We start from the raw sequence: 17,328 nt of genomic DNA on the forward strand, positions 1-17,328 counted from the left end.
TTTGGGTTATTTTTACAGAATCACTTTTTAGATATATGGATTTGAATGATTTTATTAAAATGATGAAGTCATGAGTTTTGTAGTTAAGGCATTTAAATATGTACAGTGGATATACTGTACTGTTGTGTTCTTATACCATTAATTTTAGCTGATATGGTACATTTCCTGTACATGTCAGAATGTGTAATGGATTTCTCTCTGGAGTTTTGACATTTAAATAACTCAGATGCTTAAAATGTTTAACATTTTTATTAAATAATGGTTATTCACCAAAATGACCCAATGAAAAGCATGAACAAGTCATTGTGCAACTTTCAAATAATGACAAAGTATTGTTCGACATGAAACAGGGAAGAACAGGGATAGAATATATCATAAACAGAGGATATAAAGTCTACACAAAAACATACATACAGTACATACACGCATACATAAATGTGTGTGTGTTTAGAATTGACCAATCACAATGTGACTCATGTCAACACACACCTGCCACCATTTAACATGCCTGAATAACTCCAAATAAAGTTCAGATGTTCTAGTAAGGTTTTCCTGACATTTTTAGTTTCGTTTTCTATTAGAAGCCTGAAGGTTTTGTCCCAACACTGACTGGTATTTGGAATGGTTCCTATTTCCCGCCACCCTGACTAAGGCCTCAGTTCCATCTTCAGAAAAAAAGCCCCAAAGCATGATTCTTCCACCACCATGGTTCACTGTAGATAGGGTGTTTTTCCCCCAGTGATGAGCAGTGGAGTGTTGGTGGCAAACATACCTTTTGGAATTTCTTTGTGGTAAAAAAAAAATAAAAAAATTAAGCTTGGTTTCATCAGATCATAACACATTTTCCCGCATGCGTTTGGGAGATTTTGTTTTTTCTTACTTTGTAAGAAAAGGCTGCCATTTTGCTGCCTCCCTCCCCCGTAGCCCAGAAATAAAACTGAAAGATGGGAGATTGTTGTCTCATGTATTATATCGTCAGGACTTGCCATAAATTGCTGCAGCTCTTTTAATGGTGCTGTCTCTTGGAACCCTCCCTGACCAGTTTTCTTCTTATCTTTTCAACAATTTTGGCGGGATGGTGAGTTCTTGGTCATGTCACTGTTGTGCAATATTTTCACCATGTGATGGCTGTTTTCACTGTTCCATGGTATATTTATTGCCTTGTATCCTGATACCTTTGAACAATGAAATACCTCAGATGCTATGGATGCTCTGTGCTGACCATCACTTGTGAACCTTATTTGGGGTTAATCAGAGGCACTTTAAATGGAGGCAGGTGTGTGCTGACTCTCACTTAACATGCATTTGAATGTGATTGGTCAAAGGTTAACACTGCCACATCCCCAGTTATGAGGGTCTGCATACTTCTGCAAACACATTAGCTCAGCTATTAATTTCTATTTCTCCTCTTAAAAAGATTTCCTCGATTTCAATTTAGTTGTAGAAGTTATTGGACACATTAAATGGGGGGGGGGGAAGAAACATTTAATGTGTCCAAAAACCTCGCATTAGACCAAGGGTGTGTATACTTTTCATATTCCTTGTATTTGTTACTTAGATCTGCAATCCACATCTCTGCATGGCTGTCATTGTAACTGACAGATTTTATCCATTCATCCATTTTCTGAACCACTTAACCTCACGAAGTTTGGGGTGCACTGGCGCCTATCTCAGCTGACTTTGCGTGAGAGGCGGGGTACACCCTGAACTGGTTGCCAGCCAATCGCAGGGCACATAAAAAAAACAACCATTCGCACTCACATGCACACCTGTGGACAATCCAGAGTTGTCAATCAACCTATACCGTGCATGTTTTGGGGATGTGGGAGGAAACCGGAGTGCCCGGAGAAAATCCACCCAGGCACGGGAAGAACACGCAAACTCCACACAGATGAGGCCGGATTGGAACCCGGGTCCTCAGAATTGTGAGGCAGTTGACTTTAATTGTTTCTACACAAATACAGTAGTTGGGTCTGCCCACCCACCAAGAATTAAATTAAACAACCAAATACATAATAACCACCTCCACACCAAGTTTCTCCACCTATGACTTGACAGCTAGGCTGGGGGAAAAAATCCAGCATTTTCAAATGATGAGCAGAGTCTGGGCACCGAACTCAACAGCGTTATCAGCACTACCAAAAGGTAAGCAGTGCTGCTTTCGTAGCACTGATTAGCATTAGCTAACAGCTTTACTGTCTGGTAACCGGCATAAACGCAAATGTTCGGCAAACTTGTTGACTAGGGGGTTTAGTGATGTGTCCGATGCATTCACCACATGTCCAGAACGATGACACTTATTGAAAAGTTTAATTTGCCGGTTTGGTGATTCCGCCACAAGGGAAAAATTTTCTGTCCGCTCACCTTTCTCAGTCCTATGGTCTGTTTGAGAACCTAAAGCCGCTCGCATAGTCACAACACCTTAGCTCCGCCCCCAGTCATTATGGTAATGAAGTCCAAAATTTGCCTGAGGCAGAACTGCTCCCCAAAACAAGTACCGTAATTTCTCGTGGATAATACGCTTACGGGTAATACGCACATAAAATGCATTTTCAAGCTATTTTCGGCTTTTGTCGCTGAAACAAGATGGCCGAAACAGAATGCGCTTTTCTGGGTAAAGCTCGGAGGGTCCACCGACTATGAGGTGGCGTGCTCCAAGGGGTTCTCAGTCTTGCTGTTTAGCGGCTACAACGGTCCATCAAAATATCTCTTCATTAGGGCTGGGCGGTAATAAAACGATAACGATGCATACCTTGATAAACGTTTGACACGCGGTCAAAACATTTGTCCATGTTTTGACAGACAAGACGAACAGCAAATGATAATGCAAGTTGCTCTGCACTGAACCAATAGAACCATGGCAAGTTAGGTTGAAGCACACGGCACATTAGCAGTGACACGCAACAGGCACTAATGTTTGTAGCCCACTGCTAGCCAGCGCCTCAGCAGTGAGAGAGCACTAAAAAAGAAAAGAAAATGAGTGTTCCCTCGGAAGACAGGAGGCTCAACTGATGACACTGTGGACAAGAAAGGCCCCAAAAGGTCTGCAGTGTGGAGTTATTTTGGTTTTGAAAAGTCGGTCAAGAAACACCCCAGCCAAAAACAAAAAACTATTTTTACCGCAAACGAGATTCTACCAGTAAGCAAGGTTGAAAATAACAGATTCAAGTGGAAGATTAAATTAATGGACCCTTGTTACCAACTCCCTGGGTGTAAAATTGGAAAACTTTTAAGATTTTGCACGGTCTCATTATACAGTACAAGTTTATGAATTGGGATGTTTTGTTTCTTGAGTCTTTGAATTTAAGCATGTGCCGATACAGAGTCCCGATCCGAGATGCGCGTGTGTCTGTGTCTCTCTCTCTCTCTCTCTCTCTCTCTCTCTCTCTCTATATATATAGACAGAGGAGCATCGGTCAGTGATTTTTAAGACACTACTAGATGTTTAATGTACATATGATGTATGAGTGAACTGAATGGCAGTTAGTGTTTTTTCTTACCTAAAATGGTAATTGGTAGCACGCTAATGCTAATCGCGGATGCTAACCGTTTAGCAAATGCTGATTTTGTTGTATCAAATTTTAAAGTTAAAGGTGTAATACCATACACTCAGTACCAGCATATAGAGTTTAAGGATTGAAGACTAAATATCGGAATAAAAGTACACATTTTTCACAATCCCTAGGTAACGGTATATGTTATACAATGTGGGGAAAAAAAGTAAATTTTCCCTATACCCATGTATAATACGCTCTTTCGACTTTTGATTAATTTATAAGGAAAAATGTGTATTATAACAGAGAAATTACGGTAATTTAAAGCGGAGTGTTGCAAGTGCATGTTGAGTGTGCTATAAATCGTTCCTTTGTGTGTTTTGACAGAAGAATGTCCGAGGCACCTGGGAACAGTTTTCATTTATGAGAAAAAGTGCATGTCTCTTTAATGTCCTTAATCTTTTTTTTTTTTATCCTGATACAATATTGAAGAACATTTGCGATTTTTCCAAATAAAAATTATATTTTCCCTTCATCAAAGTTTCTGAGGTGACAAGCAGAGGAGAAAACAGTTCTGTCTGAAAAATGTATGTAACCTTTTGCTTGTGGTTTACTTCTCTGTGCCGTTTGAAGACTTTTGATGGTTGTCAGATGTGTCGTCGCTGCTCTGATCACTTGCTTGTGTCCCGCTCCCCTGGGATACCTGATGGTAAAGCATGTGAAGCCGCTCTGCATTCACATCTGCATCATCTGCCCCCTCACAGCAGCGGATCCACGGCGGAGGGATGACCTCGATGCCATAGTGGGCTCCAGCGATTGCCCCAGCCATGCAGGCTATGGTGTCTGTGTCCCCTCCCAGTGCCAAACTGTAGGCTATTGTCCGCTCCAGGCCACCGTAGTTCTCTGGAAGGTATTCCCTCGGTTGCAGGCAATGGAGAACGCAGAAGATAGCAGTTGGTACTGACTGGAGTGCTGCAATGCCATTACCTGAAAAAGGGTGAAAGGTTGACATGAATGGGCAGAATACAAAAAAAAAGGTTGAGAGACAACTTTTCAGACTACACGTGCACGTTAAACTACAGAATAGACAGACTTGTTTGCATTATTTATTGTTTATGTGATTAATTAGGTAGAATTTATTGATATAGTACTGTAGTTACAAGACACCAAGTACACTAATATGTATAAAAACGGTGACAGAATGGGAAAACAACAACAAACCTCAAAGGCGATGAAAAAGGACAAACACACACACACATACATACATATAGACATACGTGCATATGTATATATGGGGGGGGGGGGGGGGCGTCGCTGTCGTCATAGGCTACTCCTTGAACGCTGACAGCTCGCGGTAACGGTATTTTTATTCCTGTTGAATGTATTGCAAAAACATTTAACCAAAGAAAGTTTTTGACGCACAGATAGTACAGTTTAACCAACTCCAACCATAACAATGAACCTGCCTTCTAGTACATATCAGCCTACTACTATTACAAACTTTCGATTTTTAAAAGTAATTTTGTCCATTAATACAGTGTTGTCTTCAGTGGAAAAAAAAGCTTATCTTGTATGGAAATTTGCAAAGCACCCAGGGCACAAAGCTGCAAGGCACTGCATGCAGATGTACTTGGTTTTTCATGTGCAGTGAGCTGGGGTCAGTGGTCTCCAGGACCAAACTTTATCGCGTTATGTTGAGGATCATTTTTTTCTTTCTTGCTCCATCTCTGGGCCAAATCTGGTGGAGACTGGCCAACAAAGGACGAGGCCATGTGAATCACGAAACTATCCAGCCAGCGTGTAACAGGGATGTGTTCAGCATTCGTGACAATAGAGCAAGATCCTCTTCCTCCTCCTTTGAGTTTCTTTTCACTTTTCAGCTTCAGTTGTGCTCCCTAGAGCCTGTTGTTTCGTCATGTACCAGTGCCATAGATGCCTTGTTGTTTCAATGCCCGAATAAGTGGAATGGTGCAAAGGAAATGGTCAAAAAACACCTCGTGATTCTTTTGCTGGATGTCCTCACAGACACATAACATCTGCATCCATTCCCAATCCACTGACGACACCACACCCAGCCAAACCTTGATAAACTTCGAATCTGTGCCTATATCCAGAGCTCCCTGCTTTAACCCATACGTTCACACCCCAGGATTTGGATTTCTTTGGGATGTACTGCTTGATAGATAAATGCCCCTTGAATGGAATGATCTGTTCAAATTGATTGGAATTCTTCAGGATCCACTGCTGAACGGAAGGTTTTATTGAGTGTATCCAACACTGGCCTCATTTTGAAGCGCTTATCGGGATTTCCTGGCTCCTGTGAATAATTATCAACAAAGTGAATGTACCGCACAATCTGCTCAGCGGCATGGCATTTGTTATCAAATCAAGACGCAGCCCTTCCGCTGATGACCAGTACATTCTTGATCTTGGGTATCTGAGGTATGACGTGACCAAATTAATCCGTAGAAATTTAATTTCACTATTTGTAATGGCCAGATTTTCTTTCCCATTTTGCAGTGCACAGAGGTTTGAGTTGAGCACTATTTCATCTTTCAGCTCTTCGTGAAATAGATGCATGAAGAAATCTATTGGATCTGTTCCTTCAATATTCACTTTCAACGCTCCTACAAAAGGAGGCAAGTCTCCCTCAAACTCATTGTCTTTGGTTTTCCAGACATGTCTGCTTTTATTTTCTTTTTAACCTTTGTCAGATAGGACCGGAGTGCCCGGAGAAAACCTACGCAGGCACGGGGAGAACATGAAAACTCCACACAGGCGGGGCCGGGGATTGAACCCCGGTCTTCAGAACTGTGAGGCAGACGCTCTAACCAGTCGTCCACTGTGCCGCCATGATAGGACAAATATCCACAAAATATTTCTATAATAAAAAGAAAATTTGATTTGCAGCCAAAAGGTTACCGCAGATAAAGTATTTTCAAAACATAAAGTTGAGGTAATACTGTAAATTGTAGTCAAAATATAGCTAGCGATGCATGATGTCCAATTTAGTGGGCACGTGATTAATCACAATTTCCTCAAATCACAAAATCAATTATTAGATATTTTAACAATTATATCACTCCTTAGTTGTTTCTTGATGTTCCCATGTTTTTTTTTACCTGCAAGGGTGCCCTACAATAGAAGGAATGGACAGATATTCCTCTACTGAAAGGCACTTGTGTGCTTCTGTCAGCCATCTTGTTTTTGAGAGAAAAAAAATTGCACTTACAAAACCTGACCAGTAGATAACAGCGTATGGCATGACATACTTGCGTCCAGTATTGTGACTGATGTGCAACTGTGACTTTAAGACTCATTCATATAGGAGAAAACGGCTTTTGCATAGCTGTGCACTGTTGTGACCGGTATGCATGAAAGGATTTTAAGAAATTCCAAAGCGTTCACATACTTTTCCCTCCCACTGTATATTGAAATGCCACAAATCTTTTGGGCCGGATGAAACAAAACTGGAGCGGTTTGTCAAGTCACATCTGAGCTATTACGTTTACAGTTATGTTCTGGGGCTACTTTCCTGCATCCGGCAGATGGTGTCTTAAACTGTGCTGCGTACACTGAAATCTTAAGGCTATCAAGGCATTCTGGAGCAAAATGTGCAGTCCAGTGTCAGAAAGCTTGGCCTCAGCCACAAGTCATGGGTCCTGCAACAAGATAACGACCCAAAAAGCTAAAATAACTCAACAATAAATAAGAACATAACTTTACAGTATTCAAAAGAGCCTTTATATATATCTTGAACATCTATAACACTATCAAAAATCTGTGGAATGAGTTGAAACATGGAGTCTGGAGACAACTTTTCAAACCTGAGACAGCTGGAGCAGTTTCCTCACATTAGTGGGTGAAAATGGCTGTCACCAGGTGCAGAAATCTCATTGTGAGTTACACACATCGTTGTTTGCACTATGGGGCGGTGCTTGATTTTCATGGTGAGTTTTCAGTATTTTTTCCCCCCCCATTAATAATTATTTTTGTCCATTTCAAATTATCTCAGTGACCATCATGAGTTCTTTTAATGGAAGAGTACTTACAATTTAGCCTGTGTGTGTGTATACGTGAATGGATAGACCAATTTTTAATGTATGGAGAGATTTGAAAGAAAGTTTTTTTCATCTTGTATTTGAATATCACAAAAGTAGATTTTTGAAGTACTGACCCAGCTCAGAAATGACCTCCTCTATGGTGACCTTGCTTGTGTCCATCAAATCTCTGACTCGATGAAGCCGGTTACAGAATGGCTTCTCTGCTTCCTTCAGACTGCAGACACACCGAGGGACAACCATTACTTTCAATTAAACCGCTAATATTGCTTTACTAAGTTGTACACTGGTACTGAAGCATGTAGTAACTTACATTCTGGCGTCATTCCGTGACACCTCATCAGCCTCTACTTCCTCCATCTCTGTGATGAGTGTGTCGATGAATGTCTGGGGGAGGTCCAATGCACCCTGTAGGGCAAGGTGGACCGCTAATGCTTGTAGCACTGCCCCATTATAGCCAAGGGAGCAAGAGTGAGTCAGCATAGCACCCAGACGAGCAAACTAGCAAGGCAAGAGAGAGAAACTTCATGATGAGACATCAAATGACAAGTCATTAAATCGAACATAATGGAAATGTTTGGGACTTTTTAATTGCTAGTATACAAATAGTTGGGTCTCTTGTCGTGCCTGCTCACCCAAGTGTGAAATTAAACAACCATCTTAAATCTTTTGTTATCTGCCTGTCATTTCTGTAAATGTATGTGAGCAAGCTGTTCTGCACTCCCGTCCCACTGTTACATAACAGTGGGGTTAATTTAAGTGGCTTCCTGACATGAGTGCAGCAGGATCGGCTGGAGCCAAGCAGCACAAACGAGAATGGGTGTTGAGAAACTCGATGCTTGCTGGACAGCCCACTGCCTAGTCACAGTAACAATTTTTTTTAAGACAATGTATTTTCCCCAAAACTATCACAATAAACGATATTGTTTTTTAATGGTGAAAAACGATTGTGTCTATTTTATTTATTGAATCATAAGTCAATATAGGACTTATCATGACAGGCCTAATCCCGCCACAACTTGCGGGGCAGCTGCATCTTTCGCCACCCAAGTGGAGTGTAACCTCCATTTTGCAGAGCATAATTTGCATTCACCTTCAGTGTTACCAACTGTATCTACCTTAAAGTATCTCTACATAGCAGGCATGGGTCCTACGCCACCTGCCCAAAAGGAATACGTCAGGCTGTTGAAGTGGTATCGGTGTGGTAATATCAGAGGATTAATACAAGTATGAGGACAGACAGTATTGGTGAATCACTAGTATTTTGTGTAAAATCTAGTGAGGATAAGCGGTAAAGAAAATGGATGGATGGATGAAAAAAATACGCACACACATACACTGGGCTCTGCTACCGCGAATAGAAGCCACTACAGTCCCATGAGCAGGCTCTTTCCCTAGTCGTCATGGTAACAAAAGTCAGAATCGCCATTTGCCCAGCAGTACATAGGGTACACCGTCACTCACTTGCACGAGACTAAAACTGACTAATTTGTCCTGCAAGACGAGAAATAGCAAAAGAAATGCATACTATGTCACTTTTAAGTTTTAATAGCTTCAAGTCAAAATAGGCATCCTCTCAGCAAACCTTTTTAACATCAGCTGGATCAGAGAAGGCCAACGCAAAGGGGGCCACCCTCATCGCGCCTCCATTCCCAAAAGAACCGCGACCATTAAACTGATCCCTGGCTGGCTGGTACACATCAGTGAGGTGAGGGGACGCCAGCTTCTTTAACACCTGGATCACTCCAGAACCATAGCCTCGACCGGGGGATACACTGTACTCCTTTGCAAACCTGGAAAAGCAAGAAATTTGCGTGTATGGATTAAATCACTGGTCGTGGTTTACTTGACACATTTTAAAAAATAATTGCTTGATAGCACACATATATGGTCTTTTTGTCTACCTGCGAGCCATGTCGTGCTCATCAAAGCCAGCCCGGGTGAGCAGAGACTGGACCACACAACGTGCCATAGCTGTGTCGTCACTGTATTCAAGGATACCTGAAAGACGCATGCACACACAATATTGTGTGTGTCACACCATGAGTGTGCAGTGGATTCTGCAGTGGCAGTAATACAGTGCCACCAGAAAGTATTCACACCTCTTCACGTTTTCCACATTTCGCTATGTTACAGACTTATTCTCAAGGTGATTCGAGTATAGTTAAAAAAATTTTTTTTTAAAAATAAATAAAACCATCTACATAAAATATCCCATAATAACAAAGTAAAAACATGTTTTCAGACATTTGTGTAAATGTATTAAAGAAAAAAATAAACATTCAAATATAAGTACATAAGTATTCACACACTTTGCTCTGACATGCAAACTTAAGCTCAGGTGTATCTGATTTCCACTGATCATCCTTGAGATGCTTCTCCAACTTGAATGGAGTCCACCTGTGGTAAATTCAGTTGATTGAACATCATTTGGAATGGCACACACTGGTCTATACGTCGTCTCATAGGTGGCAGTGCATATCAGAGCAGAAACCAAGCAATGAAGCTTAAGGAATTGTCTGCAGACCTCCGAGACCGGATTGTGTCACGGCACAAATCTGGGGAAGGATACAAAAGAATTTCAGCACCATTGAATGTCCCGAAAAGCACTGTGGTCTCGATTATTAGGAAATGGAAGAAGTTTGGAAACACCAGGACCCTTCCTAGATTTGGCCGTCCGACCAAGCTGAGTAACCGCGGAAGAAGGGCCTTAGAGAGGTGAAGAAGAACCCTATGGTCACTAAGGCGACGCGGTAGTGTTCCCTTTCGGAGATAGGAGAACCATCCAGAAGGTAAACCACTGCTAACGCACTCCACCAATCAGGCTTTTATGGTAGAGTGGCCAGACGGAAACCACTTCTCATTAAAAGGCACATGGCAGCCCGCTTGGAGTTTGCCAAAAGGCACCTAAAGGATTGTCAGACCTGCAGAAACAAAATTATCTGGTCTGATGAAACCGAAATAGAACTTTTTGGCCTGAATTGCGAGCATCACATCTGGAGAAGAAGAGGCACTGCTCAACACCTGGCTAACACCATCCCAACTGTGAAGCATGGTGGTGGCAGCATCATGCAGTGGGCCTCTTTTTCTGCTGCAGGAACTGGGTGACTAGTCCGCATAGAAGGTAAAATGACAGCTGCCAAATATAGAGAAATTCTTCAAGAGAACTTGCTCCAGAGTTCTCTGGAACTCAGACTAGGGCGTTGATTCACCTTCCAAAATGACAAAGACCCAAAGCACACAGCCAAGAGTAGTTGCTCTTCAGGAGCAGCCTGTGAATATCCTTGAGTGGCCAACCCAGAGGCCGGACTTGAATCCAATCGAACATCTCTGTAAAGACCTAATAATGGTTCAAGACTATACAAAGTTTGAAGCTGATAAAGTTGATACAAAGTGATCCTAAATGTACTACAGATACTAGCAGAACTGCCACCCGATAGAAATTCCCTTCCAGAACAATTTGTCTGAATTTCCATATTTGTTTTATTGTCAAGAACATTACCGCTGTACAGTTATTGCAGTATATTATGTAATATGGTAAGAAATAATTCTGCATACTGTTCAATTGCACAATATAATCATTACTCTATAAACATGATCATTCATAAATGATGGCTTCACCTCAATATTTGTTATTTTATAAATTTAAAAAAATGTGATAAAGTGCAGAGTGACAGTGATGCTTTTCATCACTAAGATGCTAGTATAAAAGCAGATGAAATTGTAAACTACATTAAACGTTGATTAATGTTCATCAATTACAGTTAAAGTGTTGAGATAATTCAATTGTTGGATAATAAGAAGGATTTTCAGGACTTCATCTCGCTCAGGAAAATAGGAGAATTCTCCCAAATGCACACTTTCTAGTTGATGATAAACATTAATATTCAAAATCTTTGGCGGTAAATACTAGTACGATAATTTAAGCTGTCAGATAATTGTAAAAGATTTCAAAAGCACGATGAAGTGGCCTAAATTATTATTTTTGATGCGGACGATTCTGATCAGCCAAATTGGCCCTTCACCAGCGTGGCTAATCTGGGAAATATTCGCATCGCCACACACTGTTTCAGTTTGCCATTGGTGAGGTGGCGAGTGGACAGCACGGGCACTGGGAACAACGCTGTGTCTGCATTTGGTGTGTTGTCAAAAATATCGCCGCAATTATCTACCAACTATTTTTGGCCATTTTCAACCTGTTTGAGCAATTTGACCCATGATTTTTAACAATCAGTGTCAATTTAGCATTCGGTGATTACTGTAACAAAATATGGACGATCCGTAACATCTGACAGCTCTGCACAGGCTTATTAACCGTAATAAGTATGTAACTGTAATTTTCATGCTTTTCAGGAAAATGAACTGCTTAATCCTGCATTAAATCTAACTTCATGCTTGTAGTTTACACATTGTTTGTCTATGTTGGTATGTTAATTGAAGACTCTAAATTGCCCATAGGTGTGAATGTGTGTGCGAATGGTTGATTGTCTATATGTGCCCTGCAATTGGCTGGCGACCAGTTCAGGGTGTACCCCGCCTCTCGCCCAACGATAACTGGGATAGGCTCCAGCACGCCTGCGACCCTAGTAAAGATAAGCGGGTCAGAAAGCATGCACTACCTGCACATAACTTCGACATGATGTACGTTACTGTGTGTAATACTACAAATATTTGGCTCAGCAAATTGGAATGAATGAACAAAAAAAAAAAAATGGGCTTGATAAGAATGTGCATTTTGAAGGAGAAAAAGTTGAGGGGTTTGAGCACGATTCATTATTATTACTCATGTTTTCTGTGAAGTTTGAAGTAATTTATTAAAATGAGATGCTCGAGCAGACGTCACCCTGTTTAAACGTCACATTTTCGTCTCAACTTATAAGAAACATTCAGGCATTTTTCTACCAACGAGTTAAGGGTTCGGTCACACATTTCCTAATGATTTACTTTGATTTCTGGGCAGAAAATGTTGGACTTTAAAAAAGTGGCATACAATTCTTACAAACTACGGCTTTTATTCGTGTAACAACACAGCTGCATCCAATGTTATCGCCTATTTTGATATAAAGGTATTTTGAACATTTTTTGTCACATGCCTACGAGACCCTCGGCACTGTGAGGCCGCAGACGGGCTAAGATATAAAATGGAAAAAAATGAAACCTAAATAAAAATGGAATCCATAGGTTTATGCTAATGCGGAGTAATTGGTATAGCCTGTAGTCTGATGTGCGAACTGTTATTGATACACTTATGTGACAAATGTAGACGACTTGCTAACACATTTGCGGACGCTGTCCTTGCGTGTAAGCTTTGTGCTTCATTTGTTTTATTTTTATTTTTTAACGCTTTATTGGACGTGAGTTGCATGTGTAAGCGTACCCAATGTTGTGTCACGCGATGTCACTCACCATTTCCTTTGGTCTCGTCGTCCAGACTGTTCATGTGCTGCAGTACATTTTCTATGGGAACCTCCTCAACTCCCTCGAACTCTCCGCCGACACAGTCGCCCAGCACGGCCGCGACCAGAGCGCCTCTAAACCGGGACAGAGACTTCGGCCCCGCCGCTGCCACCACCGCTCTCGCCATTCATCCGCCGGTCACCAGACGTGTCCGTGTAATCGAAAGCGCAAAATATCTGCAGTGTGTAGTTGACGAGCCTCAACAACAACTCACAGAAATGTCGGCTCGTCGGTCTGTCTACTACTTCCGGGTAAAGACTCGATGTCACGTCTGCATACGAACGCTCAAGGCCGACACGGAAGATACAGTCGACAAAATAAATTATGTGCAATAGTAGGCACAGGATACCAATGTGAATGAAAAGTTGTCGTATGTACGTGAGACCACTTTCGCGAATAAGGCACGTTATATTGTTCTTACAAATACAAAACAAAGGACAGCGTATATTTTAGAGCAATCCCTTCATGCGGGGTTTGATTTGTTTTCAGGTTATTATTGCCACCTACTGGACAGGAGTAGTTTACAGTTCATTTCATATGGATGGAGTTGCATGAAAAATAAATGCAATCCCTAAACAGCAGACACACAAAGACTAGACGTTAATTGTGTACAATTACATTATATATATAATTAAGATTGATTATACCTCAGGTTGAAATCTCAGCTCCGGCCTTTTCTGTGGGAGTTTGCATGTTCCCCACATGCTTGCATGGGGTTTCTCCAGGTACTCTCGCAATTTCTCAGTTAGAGAAAGTTGTCCGGATGTTTGATATTCGCGGATCAGTGCAGCATCTGCAGTGATGCAGACTCTGTATCGGTCTGTCGTGGTGAAGCTGAGCAAAAAGGCAAAGCTCTCGATTTACCGGTCGATTTATGTTCCTACCCTCACCTATGGTCACAAGCTGTGGGTCGTGTCATTATCAGCCGCCAATAGCTGCGAGTGAATTATGGACATCTGCAAGGGAATTGTAGATGTCTGTAACTCTAGTTTGAGATACGGTATCCACAAACCCCAATTCTAATGAAGTTGGGACGTTGTGTTAAAGAATACAATACAGAATATAGAATACAGAATACAGAATACAAATATATTCAATTGAATACACTACAAAGACAAGATATTTAATATTCAAACTGATGACCGTTATTTATTCATTTATTTATTTTTTTGCAAATATTCTCGCAATTCGAATTTGATGGCTGCAACACATTCCAAAAAAGCTGGTACAGGGGCAACAAAAGACTGGGAAAGTTGAGGAATGCTTATAAAACACCTGTTCTGAACATTCCAGAGCTGAACAGGTTAATTAAAAACAGGTGAGTGTCTGATTAGTTAAAAAAGGAGCATCCCCAAAAGGCTCAGTTGTTCACAATCAAGGATGGGGGCGAGGGTCACTGCGGGAGCAAAAACAATATTTCTCAATGTAACATTGCCTAGAATTGAGGCATTTTATCATCTACAGTCCATAATATCATCAAAAGATTCAGAGAATCTGGAGAAATCTCTGCACGTAAGTGGCAAAGACGAAAATCAACATTGAATGCCCGTGACCTTCGATCCGTCAGGCGGCAATGCATTAAAAACCGGCATTATTGTGTAAAGGATATTGCCACGTGGGCTCAGCAACACATGGACGTTGTGCCGTCCGGGCCAAAGAAGAAAATTGACCATCTGGATTGTGCAAAGTTCAAAAGCCAGAATCTGTGATGGTATGGGGGTGGGGGTGCCCATTGCATGGGTAACTTACACATCTGTGAAAGCACCATTCATGCTAAAAGGTACATACAGGTTTTGGAGCTACACATGCTGACACACAAGCAACGTGTTTTTCAGGGACGTCCCGGCTTATTTCAACAAGACAATGTTAAGTTACATTCTGCACGTGTTATGTCTTAGTGTGGCTTTGTAATAAAAGGGCGAGTGCGAGATTGGCCTTCCAGCAATCGAGACCTGTCTCCCATTGAAAATGTGTGGTGCATTATGAAGCACAAAATACAACAACGGAGACCCCGGACTGTTGAGAAACTGAAGTTGTAGATCAAGCAAGAATGGAAAAGAATTCCACCTACAAAGCTTCAACAATTAGTATCCTCAGTTCCCAAACACTTACTGAGTGTTGTTAAAAGGAAAGGTGATGTAACATAGTGGTAAACATGCCCCTGTCCCACTTTTTTTGGAACATGTTGCAGGCATCATATTCAAAATGAGTGAATATTTGCCCAAACTAAAAAAATAAATAAAGTTTATCCGTTTGAACATTAAACATATTGTTTTTGTAGTGTATTCAATTGAATACAGGTTTTTCAAATCATTGTTTTAATTTTTTATTTAGATTTTACACAACATTCCAACTTCAGTGGAATTAGGGTTTACAGATATCTGAAACTGCATTTCGCCTAGTTAAAACTTGATTTAAGATATCTGCAAAGGAATATGTAAATATCTTGAACTGGAATGTAGATATCTTGAACTGGACCAGTCAGAATAAAATTTGGGATATCTCTAATTTATTTATTTATTTATTTATTTATTTTTCTGTTCGGCTGTTAGGCAGAATGGAGTATCCCTTTTATGCCGGAACAGTTTTACTGTGTCACAGTGGAGTTTTTCAGCTGCCGCTGTGGTTTCTTAGTATAATGGATATTTATTGGATATTTATTGAGATCAAAGTCGATCTGTCGATTCCACACCGGCGCCGTCAACCTGCAGGACGCCGTTGGAAATTCAGCTACTGTGGGTCGAAGTCGAAGAAGAAGACGAGGTGGAAAGCGGGTTCTTCGGCAGAAAGAGAAGAGGAAAGCACAGAGCCTAGAAGTGAATGTGAGGTCTTTGAATGTTGGGACTATGACAGGAAAATCTCGGGAGTTGGTTGACATGATGATTAGGAGAAAGGTTGATATATTGTGTGTCCAGGAGACCTGGTGGAAAGGCAGTAAGGCTAGAAGTTTAGGGGCGGGGTTTAAATTATTTTACCATGGTGTGGATGGGAAGAGAAATGGAGTCATGGGTTCTTTTAAAAGAAGAGTTGGCTAAGAATGTCTTGGAGGTGAAAAGAGTATCAGATCGAGTGATGAGGCTGAAACTTGAAATTGAGGGTGTTATGTGTAATGTGATTAGTGGCTATGCCCCAAAGGTAGGATGTGACCTAGAGGTGAAAGAGAAATTCTGGAAGGAGCTAGTAATTCTGAGCGTCCCAGACAGAGAGAGAGTCGTAATTGGTGCAGATTGTAATGGACATGTTGGTGAAGGAAATAGGGGTGATGAAGAAGTAAGGGGTAAGTACGGCATCCAGGAAAGGAACTTGGAGGGACAGATGGTGGTAGACTTTGCAACAAGGATGCAAATGGATGTAGTGAACACTTTTTTCCAGAAGAGGCAGGAACATAGGGTGACCTACAAGAGCGGAGGTAGAAGCACGCAGGTGGATTACATCTTGTGCAGACGATGTAATCTGAAGGAGGTTACCGACTGTAAGGTAGTGGTAGGGGAGAGTGTGGCTAGACAGCATAGGATGGTGGTGTGTAAGATGAGGAAGACAAAGGCAGAGCCGAGAACCATGTGGTGGAAGCTGAGACAGGACGAGTGTTGTGCAGCTTTTCGGGAAGAGGTGAGACAGGCTCTCGGTGGACATGAGGAGCTTCCAGAAGACTGGACCACTGCAGCCAAGGTGATCAGAGAGGCAGGCAGGAGAGTACTTGGTCTATCTTCTGGCAGGAAAGGAGAGAAGGAGACTTGGTGGTGGAACCACATAGTACAGGAAATCATACAAGGAAAAAGGTTAGCTCAGAAGAAGTGGGACACTGAGAGGACCGAGGAGAGGCGAAAGGAATACATTGAGATGTGACACAGGGCAAAGGTAGAGGTGGCAAAGGCCAAACAAGAGGCATATGATGACATGTATGGCAGGTTGGACACTAAAGAAGGAGAAAAGGATCTACACAGGCTGGCCAGACATAGGGATAGAGATGGGATGATGTGCAGCAGGTTAGGGTTCTTAAGGATAGAGATGGAAATATGTTGACTGGTGCAAGTAGTGTGTTAGCTAGATGGAAAGAATACTTCAAGGAGTTGATGAATGAGGAAAATGAGAGAGAAAGGAGAGTAGAAGAGGCAAGTGTGGTGCACCAGGAAGTGGCAATGATTAGTAACGGGGAAGTTAGAAAGGCATTAAAAAGGATGAAAAATGGAAAGGCATTTGGTCCTGATGACATTCCTGTGAAGGTATGGAAGCATCTAGGAGAGGTGGCTGTAGAGTTTTTGACCAGCTTGTTCAATAGAATTATAGCACGTGAGAAGATGCCTGAGGAATGGAGG

General features: G+C 41.6%; 1 protein-coding gene across 1 annotated transcript; it reads right to left on the reverse strand.

Annotated features, from left to right (window-relative positions):
• Positions 1 to 234: 234 nt before the first annotated feature.
• Positions 235 to 13,249, reverse strand: adprs (ADP-ribosylserine hydrolase). Its single transcript, XM_061696811.1, has 6 exons — positions 12,962 to 13,249; positions 9,460 to 9,556; positions 9,141 to 9,348; positions 7,869 to 8,056; positions 7,672 to 7,772; positions 235 to 4,481 (listed from the first exon to the last, which is right to left on the reverse strand). Exons 1-6 carry the CDS (start codon positions 13,137 to 13,139, stop codon positions 4,105 to 4,107), a joined length of 1,149 nt encoding a protein of 382 aa, XP_061552795.1. The 5' UTR covers positions 13,140 to 13,249; the 3' UTR covers positions 235 to 4,104.
• Positions 13,250 to 17,328: the final 4,079 nt, after the last annotated feature.

This window comes from Phycodurus eques, chromosome 14 (assembly GCF_024500275.1).
Source record: "Phycodurus eques isolate BA_2022a chromosome 14, UOR_Pequ_1.1, whole genome shotgun sequence".
Lineage (NCBI taxonomy): Eukaryota > Metazoa > Chordata > Actinopteri > Syngnathiformes > Syngnathidae > Phycodurus > Phycodurus eques.

What these genes read in the sequence shown, in the direction of transcription:
- adprs (XM_061696811.1), bottom strand. Translation starts at nt 13,139, where the DNA reads ATGGCGAGAGCGGTGGTGGCAGCGGCGGGGCCGAAGTCTCTGTCCCGG. An exon ending in ATCCAGCTGATGTTAAAAAG is followed by an intron (nt 8,057 to 9,140) that starts GTTTGCTGAGAG and finishes TTGCCTTGCTAG; the next exon opens with TTTGCTCGTCTGGGTGCTAT. An exon ending in GGAGGTCATTTCTGAGCTGG is followed by an intron (nt 4,482 to 7,671) that starts GTCAGTACTTCA and finishes ACCCTTTTTCAG; the next exon opens with GTAATGGCATTGCAGCACTC.